This window comes from Neophocaena asiaeorientalis, unplaced genomic scaffold, assembly GCF_003031525.2.
Source record: "Neophocaena asiaeorientalis asiaeorientalis breed wild unplaced genomic scaffold, Neophocaena_asiaeorientalis_V1.1 scaffold1337, whole genome shotgun sequence".
Taxonomy (NCBI): Eukaryota; Metazoa; Chordata; class Mammalia; order Artiodactyla; family Phocoenidae; genus Neophocaena; species Neophocaena asiaeorientalis.
The window spans coordinates 82,762-99,839 of NW_020173700.1; the positions used below are offsets into that span (position 1 = coordinate 82,762).

The 17,078-nt window shown below is 43.9% G+C and overlaps 1 protein-coding gene across 1 annotated transcript in view; it reads left to right on the forward strand.

Annotated features, from left to right (window-relative positions):
* Positions 1–1,867: 1,867 nt before the first annotated feature.
* The window catches only part of GOT2 (glutamic-oxaloacetic transaminase 2), an 18,414-nt gene continuing 3,203 nt past the window's right edge, over positions 1,868–17,078 (forward strand). The window contains exons 1-8 of the mRNA XM_024750576.1: positions 1,868–2,067; positions 7,786–7,942; positions 10,387–10,515; positions 12,521–12,580; positions 13,113–13,274; positions 13,649–13,753; positions 14,857–15,007; positions 15,488–15,653. Of these exons, the coding sequence (XP_024606344.1) occupies positions 1,979–2,067; positions 7,786–7,942; positions 10,387–10,515; positions 12,521–12,580; positions 13,113–13,274; positions 13,649–13,753; positions 14,857–15,007; positions 15,488–15,653 (1,019 nt within the window). The 5' untranslated portion in view covers positions 1,868–1,978. The remainder of the gene's footprint in view (positions 2,068–7,785; positions 7,943–10,386; positions 10,516–12,520; positions 12,581–13,112; positions 13,275–13,648; positions 13,754–14,856; positions 15,008–15,487; positions 15,654–17,078) is intronic.

Here is a 17,078-nt window from a genome sequence, read left to right on the forward strand (position 1 = left end):
ATTCCTGGACAGGCCACCAAAGAGCTGACTCCAGGCTGGGAATAGATCAGGGAATCCTCCTCGCTATCTGCATTTGGTACTGAAATTGGCAAAAAGAACCTAGCCTCCATCTGTGCTTTTGTTCCTAGTCTCAAACCATAGTTGGCTATGTGACCTTAGGGAATACTTCCCTCCTTTGGCCTCAGATTCTCCATATATATAGTGGGAAGTCTGGAGTTTGGGACACAGGCTTCCTGTGACATCTATAAAGGGCTGCAAGGCATGGTTTAGATCTACGCTGCTCCAATGTGGTCCACTGGTCAGCAGCACTGGCCTCATCTGGGAACTTATTAGAAAAGCAGAATCGTAAGCCCGACTCAAGACCTGCTGAATCATAATCTGCATTTTCACAAGACCCCTGGGTGGTTCCGATGCACATTACAGCGTGAGAAGCACCGTCCTGAATAAGCTCGGAAAGCCCTTTCTGTTTCTAGAGTTCTATGATACACTACTTCACCAGGATTGGGATGGAGGGTGTGGGCCTTTGGGTTGAGAGGGGTTACTGATTTGCCAGCGAAGTTTTGTCTTTATTGTTCCCTGGTGACCAGACAGCTCAATTCCAGTCAGCTTTCATGACTCCAGCAGAATTCCCAGCTGTGGTAAGAGTAATTTTAAAAATAATAATACAAATGATGATGAGGGTTGAGGACGGTGAAGAACGGACTTCTCTGTGACTCAGGACCTCCTCACTATTAGACATTCCTGCCCCCTTTCACCCAGGAGAATCCAATGAACATCTGGATCTACCCGGAGCCCTGGGGGCTGACTTTTCTGAGCTCATCCCGGAAACACTTCCTCTGGGTCTGACTGAGGGTGACCAGGAAATGGACTTTGTGGGGCAGAAATGCCACGCCAGCCCTTGACTACCCATCTCCATATTTTTATGCTAGAGAAATACATTTTATCTTGATTAAGCCGATTATTTTGGGTCTCTGCAGACAACCCCGATTAAGCCGATTATTTTGGGTCTCTGCAGACAACCCCAATTTTAACTGATACACTGGGAATTATTTCAGACTCCTTTTCTACTTCTCCCTGCATTTAATCACCAAACACTTTTGATTCTTACTCCATGATATGTCCCAGATCTGTACCCTTTTCTCCATCATTGCTACTTCTACCTGAATTCAGACAACCAAGAATTTCTTGCCTGGATTATTGTGTCAGCCTTCTTTTGACCTTGTCTCCCTACCTCTTAGGAGTGTCCTTTCCAATCCACCTTTCATACCAGCGACTCAAATTAGCTTTCTAATGAGAAAGTTAAATGTATATGTTACAGAGACCCACACCCAGAATGGTGATAATCGTTAATATTATCTGTAATTTTTTATGAAGCAAATATGACGAAGTTGTCTTACTCCCTCCATAAGGGCAAATATCTTCTTGTGCCCTCCTGATCCTGAATTGAAGTCTCCTTGGTGTATTCTTTCAAACTTTTACATACATTTGTGAATGAATGTATCGTATGCTTTTGTGTATTTTAAAATTTTACCTAAACGGCGCCATATTATACCTATAGTTCTGCGACTTGCTTTTTTACGTTTTTGAGGTCTATACGTGTTGATACCTATAAACTGAGCTCATTCATATCAGTAGTAACAACTACCTCTTCGGTCAGGTCCGTCGTCATTAAATGAAGAAAGCGTGTCGAGCGCTGTGAACGGCAATAAACTGTGTTGTCACTGTTTTCCGGGACCACGTGGCGCCGGCGGTGCAGACACCCCTGCAGCGGGACCCAAGGCCTCACGGAAGCCAAGCCGCTCCACTCCGGCCGCCAGAGTGCGCTGTGACGCGGCTCGGGGCCTGGCGGGAGGCCGCTCTAGCCTCGCCCGGGGAAGTCGCTGTCCTTACCTTCAGCAAGACCCTGCGCCTCCGTGTCCGTGCCCGCTGGCATCTCCGCTCCGTCCTCCACCTACCCACTGCCCTGTCGCCGCCCACCATGGCCCTGCTGCACTCCGGCCGCGTCCTGTCCGGAATCGCCGCCGCCTTCCACCCAGGCGTCGCTGCCGCGGCTTCTGCCAGAGCCAGGTAAGCGGGGGGAAAAGGAGCCAGGGCGACGGGCCTGCGAGCTGCCGACGCCTCAGAACATCTAACCCGCCTTCAAAGCACACGCGTGCACCCTCACACACCAACTTTCTCTGCTACTCCCTCGGCTTCACAGGGGGCTGAGGATTCAGCGTCCGCGCCTCACAATGACCCTTCGGGTCCTACCTCCCACCACTGCCATGCCCCTAGGACTGTCGGAGAGCCTGCCAACGGCGTTCCCCTGGCTTAGGAAGTGTGGCCCTCTACGGCACCCGGACTCCCATTCAAGGTGGAGAGGTCACGACACGCAGATTCGGCGCAGTGCGGGTGGGGGCAAGGGGAGAGCCCCCGGGCTGTGGCGCCGAGCCGGCCTCGCGCGGATTGGCTGCGGCGCCGGGAATACCTCGCGCTAGTTGGCTGCGGCGCCGGGCGGGGATGGGGGATGGGGGGCGTGAGCCCTTGACCCGCTGCTCTGGGGGGTGGCGGGGCTCACCTGTTGGGGTCTCCCTGGGCCGTGGCAGGGCTGGAGGGGCGGCGGCTGGCTCCCGTTTGTGTGCCGGGGGAAGAAAGCTCAAGGGAGGAAGGTTCTCAGGGCCCTGGCTTTCGGGCTTGGCGTTCCTCCCTGCATCCTGTGACCTTGGCGCGCGGCATTCTCCCGCCTGTGTCGCCTCCTGAGTCACCGGTGATCCCCTTCTCCTGGCCCTTTGGCCCTTGGATGTTAGAGTCGGGGTGTAGTGACTTTTCCCCCCGTTTTATCCCTTAGGAGGTCTGGCTGTAGGGAAGTTGCCTTTCTTCCCCTCCCTCTTGCTCTGCTCTTCGTTTAGTATTTCCTAATCGCAGCCAGGCACTGGACCAGATGCTCGTGCTAGATGCAGCGGTGAACAAGCCTGACGGAGGGACCGGTGTCACTCAAAAAATTCCAAATATGTAATTTCAAACTGTGTGATGTGTTGCAGAGAAAAGGTTACAGAGCATTAAACGAGTTATTAATAATCCCTTCCTAGTGGAGAGAGCCAAGCCAGGCTATATAATTCACACAAGAAGCCGATTTGGGAGAGTGCCCTTAATGACTACCTAATCAGGAACCGAGTCTCCAAACCACCCCAATCAGACCTTAACTCCAAAGAGCAAAGCCTTGACCTCTCATACCTGCCTTGGCCTTTCGTTTGAATGTATGCACGGTGTCTTTAAGGCGGCAGAACAGTTTGTCCTTACCAGCCCCACACTCTTGGCAGTACAGTTTTGCCCAGGCTTTCACACTTTCTTCTTTACCTAATTTAGTTCCTTCTTGGCCCACTGTCAAGGTGTGCTCTTTTTTTTTTTTTTTCCGTACACGGTCCTCTCACTGTTGTGGCCTCTCCCGTTGTGGAGCACAGGGTTTGGACACGCAGGCTCAGCGGCCATGGCTCACGGGCCCAGCCGCTCCGCGGCATGTGGGATCCTCCCGGACCGGGGCACGAACCCGTGTCCCCTGCATCGGCAGGCGGACTCTCAACCACTGCGCCACCAGGGAAGCCCCAAGGTGTGCTCTTTAAGGCAGCCTACCTGGACTAGAATTAGGGAGGGGTTATCGTTTATGCAGCAGATTTGGAGAACAGAAAATAGTGCCTAAAATTATGGGCAAGTGAAAGTCTGTTTCACCATTGTAGTAATCTTAAAATCTTAAATAGTAATCTTAAAATAATCTCTTATTTTATGGATTTGGTTGAGTGGCCTACAGCTCTGCTTACAAAGTGCTTGGTGAAATCCCTATGGGTGTTACCTTTTAGTCTCTCTTTCACTTTGACAGCCTAACTTGTTTTTCTTTTGTGTCTTTTCCACATTAGAATGTGAATTCCATGAGAGCAGAGACTGTATCTACTTTGTTCACTGTTATAGTATTTCAGGACGTAGAACAAATTGAGTATTTTAATTTTAAACCTTGATTTTTAAATTAATGCAATGGAAACATATGACATTTTAGCATTGTACCTTAGTTCAAAGTCTAAACGTAGGGGAACCAGAGTGGTTCAAAATGTGTACCAAAAAAGTCTTAAAATATTTGAGCCCCTGCAGTTGAGGAGGTGCTGTTCAGGTTTAACAATGATGCATGATTCAGTGATAGAACCAGATGCCATATCTGACTATGACTGTTAACTGTTCAGACAACAAGGAAGTTAAGAATCTCCACTCCTGCCACGGTGGATATGATCTTTACCTAAAGCCAAATGGTAAAATTGGAAAACATTTAAACAACTAATTGAAGTTTTTTTTGTTTTTATTTTTTTAAAAAAACCAGCTCATCTAATACAATGAAACCTTGGCAGTTGGTATTCTGAAGGACTGAGGATTTATCCTATGACATACTTAATTTTCATACTTGGGTCATTTAAGTGGAACTCTCTAAGTTCAAGTGTTCCTATAGCTGCATTTTTTATACAGAAGGAACTAACCTTTAACCTTTTCTTCCTGACCTGTTCTGTAAAAGCATAGTAACATGAAGTCAGACATAGTCACAGGTCAGTGAAGAAAGGAAAATATGCTAATGTATTTTTATTATAAATACCTATTCTTAATTATTTAATTCTCATTATTTAATTTGTAGTTAGATAACTGAAGGAGTATCATGAGACCCTTTAGAAAGGCAGTGCTCAGTAGTGGTACAATAACCAGTAAGAAGATCGTAATTGTATTGTAGTATTTTCTTTGCCGTTTTTTAGCTCTATGATCATGAGCAAGTTAATTAACTTCTCTTCTTATTTTAAAATAAGAATGTGAGGGAAAACATTCTAAAAACTATAAAGCACTAGGTAGACTCCCAGAAAAATTGCAAGGTATTTGAGTTGGAAATGCTTATCTGAATACTTTGTACCTAACATCTTTTGGTTGGCTGGTCAATATTGCTCAATGGCTGAAGCTTTGCGCTTTTGTCCAAAGTACATAGATAGGAATGCTTTGTAGGCCGCAAGTTTTCAGTATCAATTTTGTCCCTGGAACACTCTTGGCTTCCTCTAGTACTATCCCTTAAAATCATTAGAGTTCTTACAATGTGGGCGTGATCTTTACCCTTAGAAGGAATGGAATAATAAAGGGCATAGAGGACTGGAACATCATTACTGATACAGGACTGACTAATCAAATTAAGTATTCCTGCTCCTTTATTTAGATTGTTTCAGATTTAATGTTTTGAAATTTTTTTAGAATCCTTCTTAAAAGATACCACTCTCAATCAGTTCTCTGCTAGAAGACTTAAGGCTATGATTTCTGAGAGAATTTCTCTACTAGATAAACTTTTTAAAGAACTTGACAAATAAATGCTTTTCACACCCTTTAATAAGAATGGTGCCTTCTTGTGGTTTAGGAGCAGCGGCTCTGTCATTGTTGATGGAAGGCCCTGGAAACAACCATATTTTTAAAATTGAAAATTGTTTATTAAAAGTTCTCTGTATGTCATTGGGCATTCAAGGTGTTCCTTGCACTCATCAGTTAATGACAGTGATATAGGTGGGCAGGTGGCTACATGTTTTCAGGGTCTGAATCATGGGTAGGACATAATGAAAGCTTTTGTCAGGCCCAGTTCAGAAGTTGCTTCGAAGTAATATCTGTTTCTTACTATTGCTTAGATACTGGGACAACCAAGCAGCCTAGAACACTGAAAAAAGAATGAGAAGGATTTTGAGTCCTGGCAGTAGTGCTAGTGAAGAGGAAGAATGATAACATCTCCGAGACTCCAGAGAAAACTAAATAGTAACAATTGAAAAGCAGGAAAGACCTGCATTTGGTCATAAAGTTATGACTTATGCTCCTTGAATTTTTTACATACTTGGCCTCACCAGTCTTCATACTAGGGGCAAGGTGGTTATAAATAAAAGTGTAGTAGTAATAATTTAGTAACAGTGATACCAGCTAACATCAAGCACTGTGTATCAGGCTCTGTTTTTGACTGTTTTATATTTAATAGCTCCTTTCATCCTTGTAACAACCCTGAGAGATAGGTACTGTTGTGCCCCCATTTTACAGGTAAGAAAAATTGAGACTTAGAGAAGTTAATTGATTCGCCTGTGCTCACACAGCTGGTAGGTGGCTGAGCATTTGAATCCATGCAGTTTGCCCTACTGACATTGCACAGGGCAAGCTATTAAAAGAAGTAAAAGCCTGGGACATCTGAAAATGGAATAATCCACCCTTTGTTAAGAGAATTAGCTGTACATACCAATTACAGCTACTGAGACTGAGACAGTTTTCAACTTGTCAGGAGAGCTTAAAGTTATTTTTTAATTCTCATTTTTTATACATTTTTAAAATATTTATTTATTTATTTAATTTGGCTGTGCCGGGTCTTAGTTGCGGCACACGGGATCTTCGTTGCTGCATGCTCATTGCTGCGCGCGGGATCTTTAGCGGTGGCATGCGAACTCTTAGTTGCAGTATGTGGGATCTAGTTCCCTGACCAGGGATCAGACCCGGGCCCCCTGCGTTGCGGGTGTGGAGTCGTAGCCACTGGACCACCAGGGAAGTCCCTATTTTTTATACATTTTTTAAAGGTTACTTTCCATTTACAGTTATTACAAAATATTAGCTGTATTCCCTGTGTTGTTCGATACATGCTTGAGCCTATCTCACACCCAATAGTTTATACCCGCCACTCCCCACCCCTATATCACCCCTCCCTAATCCCCACTGGTAACCACTGGTTTGTTCCCCGTATCTGTGGGTCTGCTTCTTTATTCATTAACTTGTTTTATATTTTAGATTCCACATATAAGTAATATCATACAATATTTGTCTTTCTCTCTGACTTAATTTCACTTAGCATAATGCCCTCCAAGTCTATCCGTATTGCTGCAAATGGCAAGATTTCGTTTAAAGGATATTTTTTTAATGTAAAATCATGACTCATACAAATATAAAATAATGAATATTGTTAAGCATTTTAACTCAATAAGTAATGAGGAAATCAGTAAGATGTTACAACCAGTTCTAAATACCTGGCAATTCTCTGTCATCCTCTCCACCTCTACTCCCCCCATCCTGGTTCAAGCCCTCATCTTTCTCTGTCTCGCTGGGTGCTGAACCAGATTTTTCGGTGATCCTTCTGCGTTTCCCCTCCTTCTCTGCATTCAGTACCCCACTTTGTGACCAGATGAGCTCTAAAAATGCAAGTCTCCTCGTGTCACTGTTCTTACCTGATCACCATCCCCCCTCCAAAAAAAACCTTAAATGATTCTGTTTATTTTCACTACCAAAGTAGAGCCCAGGAACCTGTATTTTAATAAGCTTTCCAAATGATGCCCTTAACAAGTTTGGGAACAGGATAAAACTCAATCCCTTTGGTTGGATGTCACAGAACACCCTTACATTGGTCCTTGCTTACTTCTCTAGTCTCATCTTTTACCACTCACAGCTTCTCACTGCCAAATGACTTGAAATATCCTTTGCCTGGGAATCCAGGTCAGGTTTGGACTGCTTTGAAAGTGTACACATGCACCCTGTCCTCCCCAGGGTGATTCAGGTGCCCCTACCTTTTGCTTCTCACAGCATTTGTATTAATATTATTGGCCTCCACTCTTCTGCAAGGTGCTTTGAAGTCTTATGCATTGTTGGATTATTGGTGTCTATTGCTATATCATGTGCATGGTAGACAGGCAAACATTTGTTGAAATGGATTTTTGGCAGATCCAAGACGTCTTTGGCCATGGAAATCTAGTTGCTGTGACTGATGCCTTATATTTCCCATTTCAGCTCCTGGTGGGCTCATGTGGAGATGGGGCCCCCAGATCCCATCCTGGGAGTCACAGAAGCCTTTAAGAGAGACACCAACAGCAAAAAAATGAATCTGGGAGTTGGTGCCTACCGGGATGATAACGGAAAGCCTTACGTGCTCCCCAGTGTCCGGAAGGTAAGCTTGCCAGACATCTGTTTGATGGGGATGAATAACTGAAGGGCACTCCTGAAGAGAGACAGAAAGACTCCTGGACTGGGAGTCAGGAGACCTGGGTTCTAGTTCTGATACTGCTTGAATCACATAGGTTGTCTGGGCTGTAGTCTCCTTGGCTATAAAAGTGAGAGGTTGGAACTATATGGTCTTTTCCAAGATTGAACTTCTATGATCATCTGTAAAACAGGCAGAGTGTCATGCTTTATCCTGAGGATGTACAAAAGGGCCAAGCATCTAAACATTGTCTCTTGGTGATAGGAATAGCCCTTTGTGGATGAGGGTTACCATTATTATTTTCCAGTTCTCTCATTCTGATTGCCTTAACAAAACCCTCCTACCCAGGCGTGTTCTGTCCTTTCTTCCTATTGAACTATAGAATAATTTTCTTTATTTTGTCGTATTTTTATTAGTAGTCTTTCTATTGGTTATCACAACTGTAAATAACGTAACTAATTTCTTTAGAACAGTTTTTTGTTTTGTTTTGTTTTGGCTGCGTTGGGTCTTAATTTCTTTGCGTGTGGGCTTTTCTTTAGTTGCAGCAAGCGGGGGCTACTCTTTGTTGCAGTGCATGAGCTTCTCATTGCAGTGGCTTCTCTTGTTGCGGAGCTCAGGCTCTAGGGTGCATGGGCTCAGCAGCTGTGGCTCGCGGGCTCTAGAGCACAGGCTCAGTAGTTGTGGCGCACGGGCTTAGTTGCACATCCCGCAGCATGTGGGATCTTCCAGGACCAGGGCTCGACTCTGTGTCTCCTGCACTGGCAGGCGGACTCTTAACCACTGCGCCACCAGGGAAGTCCCAGAACAATTTTTTAAAAGAAAGTATGTGTTTCCTTTCCATCTGCACCTCCTCTGATGAAATATGTGCTGCTTTGTCACTTCCAAACATGGGGTAGTGACGTGTTGTTCCTACATATAGCAGAACTAGGCATCCTGAATGGAAGTTACAGAAGCATACTTTGGGGTGGGAATAAAGAACCCTGTGATCATCTGAGCTGCAGTAGGCTGGCTCAGGCCCTCTTGAGCCACTGTAGTAACAGAGCATGGGCTGAATGAACCACTGAAAGAAGAAATTTCTGAGTGTGTGGGAGTGTGGATTAGGTGTCCTCTCTCTAATTCTCTGAGTAGAAAAAAGGACTCAAGAAATGGTTGTGATGAGAAGACTCACAAAAAACTGCTGGCTACTGGGTCTCAGGTCATGCAGGGATTGCTTTTGTTCTCAGTAAATCAGTTTAAAGTATTCAGCATGTGTTAGTTATTGATACATGCTGAAACACCACCACACACTTATGTACATTACCTCTTAACTCTTCACCTCAGTCGTATGAGGTGTAGAAACAGCTGTTCCCCCATTCAACAGGTGAGCAAACTGAGGTTCAGGGAGGTTAATAAATCACCCAGGGTCACACAGCTAGTAAGGGACAGCCAGGCCTCTGACTCCAAAGCATGAAGATATGTGACTATTACTATTAACCTTTTGAAGTTCTTAGACTGGTATATACCTTGAAATACTTCTTTATGTATTTGTTTTGGTTTTATCATCTTATATCTATTTTAAGTGTTGCTCTTAAACCTTGTTTTTGTGCATCCCAAGAATGCCATTTTTTTTAAACCAAGAGACACCATATACCTACCCATTCACATAAAACCTAACTTAATGGGCTTCCCTGGTGGCGCAGTGGTTGAGAATCTGCCTGCCAGTACCGGGGACACAGGTTCAAGCCCTGGTCCGGGAAGATCCCACATGCCACAGAGCGACTAAGCCCGTGCACCACAACTACTGAGCCTGCGCTCCCTGCTCTCCGCAACTAGAGAAAGCCCGCGCACAGCAATGAAGACCCAATGCAGCCAAAAATAAATAAATAAAATTTTTTAAAAAGCCTAACTTCTGGGCTTCCCTGGTGGCGCAGCGGTTGGGAGTCTGCCTGCCAGTGCAGAGGACACGGGTTCAAGCCCTGGTCTGGGAAGGTCCCACATGCCGCGGAGTAGCTAAGCCCGTGAGCCACAACTACTGAGCCTGCACTCTGGAGCACGTGCTCCGCAACAAGAGAAGCCACCGCAATGAAGAGGAGCCCCACTCGCTGCAACTAGAGAAAGCCCGCCTGCAGCAACAAAGACCCAACACAGCCAAAAATAAAAATAAATGAATTTGTTAAAAAAATAGAAAATGTCTTTAAAAAAAAAAAAAAAAAAAAGCCTAACTTCTAAAAATAAAGTAAAATATGATAAAAATTTAATATTCCTGTTCTGTAATATAAGATATATTCTACTTACCCTTCTTCTTGAACAATATCTCCAAATTTTTTTAAAAGGCTTTACTTCCAAAATTTAACTTATAAAACATTAGATATTATTCATGGTAATTCCGGGTAAGGAGAAGAAACTAAATGGATGCATTTTCTCTTGTATAGGCAGAGGCCCAGATTGCTGCAAGAAATTTGGACAAAGAATACCTGCCCATTGGGGGACTGGCTGAATTTTGTAAGGCATCTGCAGAACTAGCCCTGGGTGAGAGCAACGAAGTGTTGAAAAGTGGCCGGGTAAGGAGAACAGACTCTGGCATCATACGGGTCTCTTTTTAAATTTAGCAGTTTAAACAAATATGAAATAATTTAAATAAGAAAAGATACACCACTTTGTGTGTGATGATTGTTTTGAGGTAGCCGCATGATGACTAATATCTCTTCTTTAGGTAGTAAATTGCCACTAATTCAATAAAAGATTTCATATAATACCAATTCCAAAAATGTAGTAGTAATCCTAAAAATGTAGTGATTTGACCTAAGATTTGACAGTTTTTGCTGTTAGTCTCTGTGTGTGCTTATGTTCATTTTACACTGAATGGCTTTGAGGAATGCCAAACTATGTCAAGTTTTAAGGCCTATAGTTAGGCCCCACCCTCATGTCCCAAGCTGCCAGCTTAGGTAGAGGAAACAGGCAGAAAACAAGCCACGGGGTGACTGTCAGGGCCAGGACAAGCCTGGCAGTCCTCTGCCACCCCTTCACAGCCAGCTTGGATGTTGAGAGAGCAGACCATGCTCCCTCCGTGCTGTCTCCCTCCTCTCAGAGGGCAGAGAGCATCACTGCAGCCAAGAGGTGAAGCACAAGTGGTTCCTAGGTGTCTCCTCCCTCCAGCTCCCTGGGGGCCCTCTTACTGTGGAAGAAAGAGGTCCCTAAAGGTCACTGAACATAAGCTTTTTACAAACAGATTCTTGTATGCACCCACAGAGTAAACACAGGCCCAGCACTTGTAGTAGAAGACTCACATCATGCAGGTGGGATGAAGCCAGCCAGCCTGACATGTGGTCTCATGTGCATTATAGTTTCCTTGCTTTTGAAACAAATGTGTTTTTTTAATAGATTTGTGTGTTTAAATATTTATTTTTCTGGGTAAACCTCGACCCCAGGGTAATGTAGTAATGATCCTAAGTCATGGACAAAATATGGTTTGATTGCTATCCATATAATCAACCACCTGTTAACCTCTCATTAAAACGTCTGTATTTTTCTGTAATTTTTGCTTAGTCTGTGTATCATCTAGCGAATTGTAACCTAAGTGTAAGACTGGCCTATCTTAAAATCACATCAGCTTCTTTTTTATAAATTGCTATGCCTTTCTGATTCTTATTATCAGATTTACAGTTAGGTTTTTATTTCTAACATGCCAAAGCTTGCACAGGCAAACTTGGTTTACTAAAGAGTTTGTTAGTAGGGTTCGCCCCCCGCCATTTAATCCATTGCCTCCCAGTCCAGAAAGTAGATTTATGTTTTGTAGAGCCTTGTACTTCTATGGTGCCTAAAAACAAAAACAAAAACAAAAAAACCCTACTGTAGTTTCTTACTCATCCCCTAAAGTTGACCGATTTGAAGATTTACCTCATGCCATCTCCCTGTTACCCAAAAAGTATTTTCAGATTATGAAAACTCATAGAATATTACTCATGTAATAATGTTATTCTAATATACTTGTTGACTTTTTTTTTTTTTTTTTTTTTTTGGACCATGTCCCCTGCATCGGCAGGCAGACTCCCAACCACTGCGCCATGAGGGAAGCCCACTTGTTGACTTTTTAAGATGACTTGCTTTTTGATGTTCAGAGAGTCATTCAATTTCATACAAGTCTAGAATAATATTTTAATGTAGTGACTGTTCATCGTGTCTTTTTTTCTCTGTATAAATCACTCATTTTCATATCTCGTGGGGGGCTGTGTCCTGAAAGTTTCTCATATAACACAGTATGATACTAACAACTTTCAGGGCAGGCCATAAGGAATTAGCTTCCACATCAGCACAGGTGTTAGAAACTGAAGAGGCAACTCTTTTGAGAACCTGTAAGGAGAGTTGCTCTCTCTTAGAAAATGGAATGAAACAGTAGTACTGTTCTCTTGTTTCTAAATATTCATTTGGAAGGGTGTCTTCATCTTCTGAAGAAAGAAGGGTACTGACCATAAGGTGCCTCCCTGTGGGCTTGAGCTCAGGTTTGTTAAGTCATGGGCCCGTAGAGAGAGTGCTGCACCTCACTGACCAGGGGTGTCTCTCCTTCAGTATATCACCGTGCAGACCATTTCTGGAACCGGGGCCTTAAGGATTGGAGCCAATTTTCTGGTGAGTCTGGAAACTCCTTCTGTAAGACGGTCTGTAAGCTGGGGATGATGGGGTTCCCTTTTGCATATGTGTTTGACTTCTGACCCAGAAGTAGATTTCCTCTTTCCACAAAGCTGGAAGATTTCCGGTTCTCTCATAAATGGAGTTGGGAGGAGAGGGGGGAATGGAAGTACTTAGAAGAAATTATAAGGAAGAGATAATTATAAGTACAATTTATTGAGCACCTACTGTAACTAGGAGCTTTTATATCTTAACTTGTTTAATCTTTCTGAGGGAGATTTAGTTAATGCCATTTTACAGAGGAAGAAAGTGAGGCCCAGACAGGTCCTTGGCTACATAGCCAGTGTAATTGTTGCAGCCTGATTCCAACCCAGGCAGTCTCGCTGCTGAGTCATCACTGTCTCTCAATCTTAGAGAGAAGCCAACTTTCAGTAGAGAAAAATGTCTTCTCAGTTAAATATATCAACTTTTTTGTTGTTGTTTTTGCCTCTCCTTTCTTCATTTTTCCATTCCCTTTCATTCCATCTTTTAGCAAAGATTTTTTAAGTTCAGCCGAGATGTCTTTCTGCCCAAACCATCCTGGGGAAATCATACGCCCATCTTCAGGGACGCTGGCATGCAGCTACATAGTTATCGATACTACGACCCCAAGACGTGTGGCTTTGACTTCACAGGCGCTATTGAGGACATTTCAGTAAGTGTGGCTTTCAGGGCAGGACGGGGAAGGAACAAGGAATAAACCTCCCTGTGGAGATTTGATGTCTCCCACTTAGGTCTCAATATCCAACTTAAAACACTGGGATGAGGGACTTCCCTGGTGGTGGTCCAGTGGTTAAGACTCCATGCTTCCACTGCAGGGGACACAGGTTCAATCCCTGGTCGGGGAACTATGATCCTGCATGCCGCACGGAGCGGCCAAAAAAAAAAAACCAATAATACCAGGATGAGCTAATTCCCAGACCTCATGTTATTTTCGTTACTTATCAAATAATGGTGACCCGATGGCATTTCAGATACATGACCTCCTTTGAAGCTGCAGAGTAACCTCTTGGTTGTTGTTCTCCTTAGAAAATACCAACACAGAGTGTTATTCTCCTGCATGCCTGTGCCCACAACCCCACGGGAGTGGACCCTCGTCCTGAACAGTGGAAGGAAATGGCTGCAGTGATGAAGGTGAGGCAGGTGAACTGACCGGTGACTGTTCTGTGTTTAGTAACTAGCCTTGGATGCTTCACTTGGCGAAGTCTTAACAGTGAGAATTAACCTCGAGGCTCCACGCATTGTGTAGTTGCCAGGAAAGAACTCCTTGTTTGCATAATTAGCAGTTCTGTAATTGATGATACATGAGCAGTTTGAAAATAATTTTTGCTCCTCAGCCAAGATGTATAGAATTCTGATAAAACTTGTCGCTGGCTAGTCTGCACAGTCGGTATCCCCTAGCCCCAGGATATCTGCTGTTGGTGCCTACACTTGCCCTGGTCAGTGGCTCCTTGTTCATCCTTTTATCCTGTTTTTCACATCCCCTCCTGTCTTTTCCACTCTCCTTGGCATTGCCGTTAATTATTCACAGTGATTCTTATTCTTCTGTGAGAGAAGGCACTAGTCAAAATTCCCAAGGAGGAAGATATTCCTGTTGGCTCGTGTCCCCATTCTCATTCCTTTCGGTTTCCCTTTCTTTATGTTCTGTCAAACCTAAGCTGCGAACAGAGTGGGACAGAGAAACAGCATTCAGAGAGCACTTTCAAAATGAGATGGTTATAGTGAGGCTGTCCCCTGAACCCTGGGAATAAGATGGCCTGCCAGAGTCTCATTAGCCCCGGGAAAGGCTGAGGCTCATCCTGTGTTGGCTGGACCAAAATAACTACCCAGACCACTGTGGGCCTTAGAAGAGCTTCCTGTTTGGACTTCCCTGGTGGTGCACTGGTTAAGACTCCATGCTTCCAATACAGGGGGCGTGGGTTCGATCCCTGTGTCAAGGAACTAAGATCACACATGCCATGCTTCCTGTTTGACCAGACAGCATTCTGTCCAGGTTGGATTATCTTTTCTTAATGTCTTCTTGAAGGCCCATATCCACCAAAGTATTGAACAAAAAAACTATATATGTTGATATATTAACTCTAGGAAAATTAAACATCTCCAAACTGCCACCTGGGGAGAAAATTGTTGACTTTGTCTGAGTGAAGCAGGCATGGTCCCAATAAGCACAGGTAACCATCTGGGGCATCTTGAGAAGAACTGCCTAAAGCTTTGGTCATCTTTTCTTTCCTTTCCAGAAAAACAATCTTTTTGCATTCTTTGACATGGCCTACCAAGGGTTTGCCAGTGGCGATGGTAACAAGGATGCTTGGGCTGTGCGCCATTTCATCGAACAGGGCATTAATGTCTGTCTCTGCCAGTCCTATGCCAAGAACATGGGCTTATACGGTAAGCTAAAGGACCTAGGGTGATATGTGTTCTGTTGAGACTGAAGAAGTGGTGGGAGAGGGTGCCACAAAGGTGTAGAGTCTTGGAAGGGGTGGGTTGTGCGTGTGCGTGTGTTGTCCGTGTCCCTCTTACCCAAAGAGGAAAGACGGGTAAAGTGGATTTTACTGCTCTAAGCCATATCTTATTCAGTGTCCCTGAATTCCTCCAGCAAAGAAACCTATCACGGCTTCTCGAAACAAAAAGCGACTGCTCTGTGAGCCAGGAAGATAGATACAATGAAGAGAGACCTGTGACCACTCTGTAGTACTCCAACTTTCTGTTGTAGATTCACCATGCTGGTTGTTGAAAACTTCTTATTTATAACAAAGCGTTATTTTGTGCTTCTCATGGAAACAGATAACACATAGCGAATGGAATCATGACTGCCTTTAGTATTTTAGATAGGAGAACCAGAAGACAAGATCCATTTTTTCTTTTCAGGTGAGCGTGTTGGAGCCTTCACTGTGGTCTGCAAAGATGCTGATGAAGCCAGGAGGGTAGAATCACAGTTGAAGATCCTGATCCGTCCCATGTATTCCAACCCTCCTCTCAATGGTGCCCGGATTGCCTCCACCATTCTGACCAGCCCGGATTTGCGGAAACAATGGTAAAGGCGCTTTGCCATTCCCCAGCCGTCTCCCTTCCCACCACTGATCCTTCAGAGCTCCTTTATACTTGGCTTATAGGGACATGCAGTGTCACTCAGCTTCCATATGTGGAAGGGGAGGAAGGAGAGAGGAGTGTACATTTTGTCAGCACTTTCGAACAAATAAGTTGGTTGTTCCCTGTAAGAGAAAACATTGGTCTAGATTAGGGGTTGGCACACTATGTTCTGCAGGTCAAATCTAGGCTGCCCCCATTTCTTGATGAATTGTGTATGGATGCTTTCATGTCACAACAGCAGAGTTCAGCAGTTGTGACAGAGTCTGCAGCTCACAAAACCTAACATATGTACGATTTAGCCCTGTAGAGAAAGCTTGCCAACCCCTGCTATATATAATTCGGAGTCATGGAAGGTGTGATTTGTTACATAAGAGTTTATCCTGTGTAGCTGATTAACCGAGGGTGTAGATCCCTAAGCAGCTAATTGGATAGAAAAGCTAAGTCTGTGAGAAACTTCTTCCACAGCTCACCTGGTCATCATGGAACAACTGTTTTTTCTACCTTAGATTAATCCTCTGAACATTGAAGTAAATAGAGTCTGGTTCAGGATATTTCTTTTCAGTACAACAGATCTATGCAAGGCTTACCAAAAAATCAACTACTTTTTAAATTAGATCTGTTATAAAATTAATGTGTGAGTACATTTCAGAAAGTTTGGGCAAGTCACTATAAGCCAGATTTTTTTTCTTTGCCTGTTATTATTCATAGTTGTAACATGAATAGTATGTCCATGTATCATATGTATGTGTAAATATGTTATATATGTGTGTGTAGGGTTGGTTTTGTTTTTGTCACTAAGAATTATTCTAAGCTTTTTTTCTTAATATTTTTAAGTGGTTTTTAAAAATATTTCCATGGTCCTTAATGGTTATCAAGATGTTTATTTTTTTAATGTGTTCATTTCAATACTTATTTGAAGTCTGTAGTGTACAGAGATGACAGAGATACTGTGCTAGGTGACTAAGATATCTCTTCCCTTGGGGAGTTTATAATCTAGTGAGAGAGATACACGTATAGCATTGCTACAAGACAGATGGAATAAATGCTGAGTAAAGGAAGAACTATTGATTAGTGGGGAATGCGGGAGGAAGTGATCAGACAGCAGCATTTGAGCTCTGCCTTGAAGAGAGAAGGCAGAGGAAAGGAAAGGAAAGGAAGGAAGGGGAAAGATGTGCGTGAGGATCAGCACAGGCACGTGATGTGCATCGTGCAGGGTGTGCTTCAAACCAAGTGGGTTTTGTAGCAGAAACACTGAGTGTAAGGAGGGTGGAGAAGGCAGCAAAGCTGGGAAGGTGGGAGCAGGTCGTGTAGCACCTTGATATTGTGAGAAGTCAGAACTTCATTCTGTGGACAAAAAGGAGCATGGGGG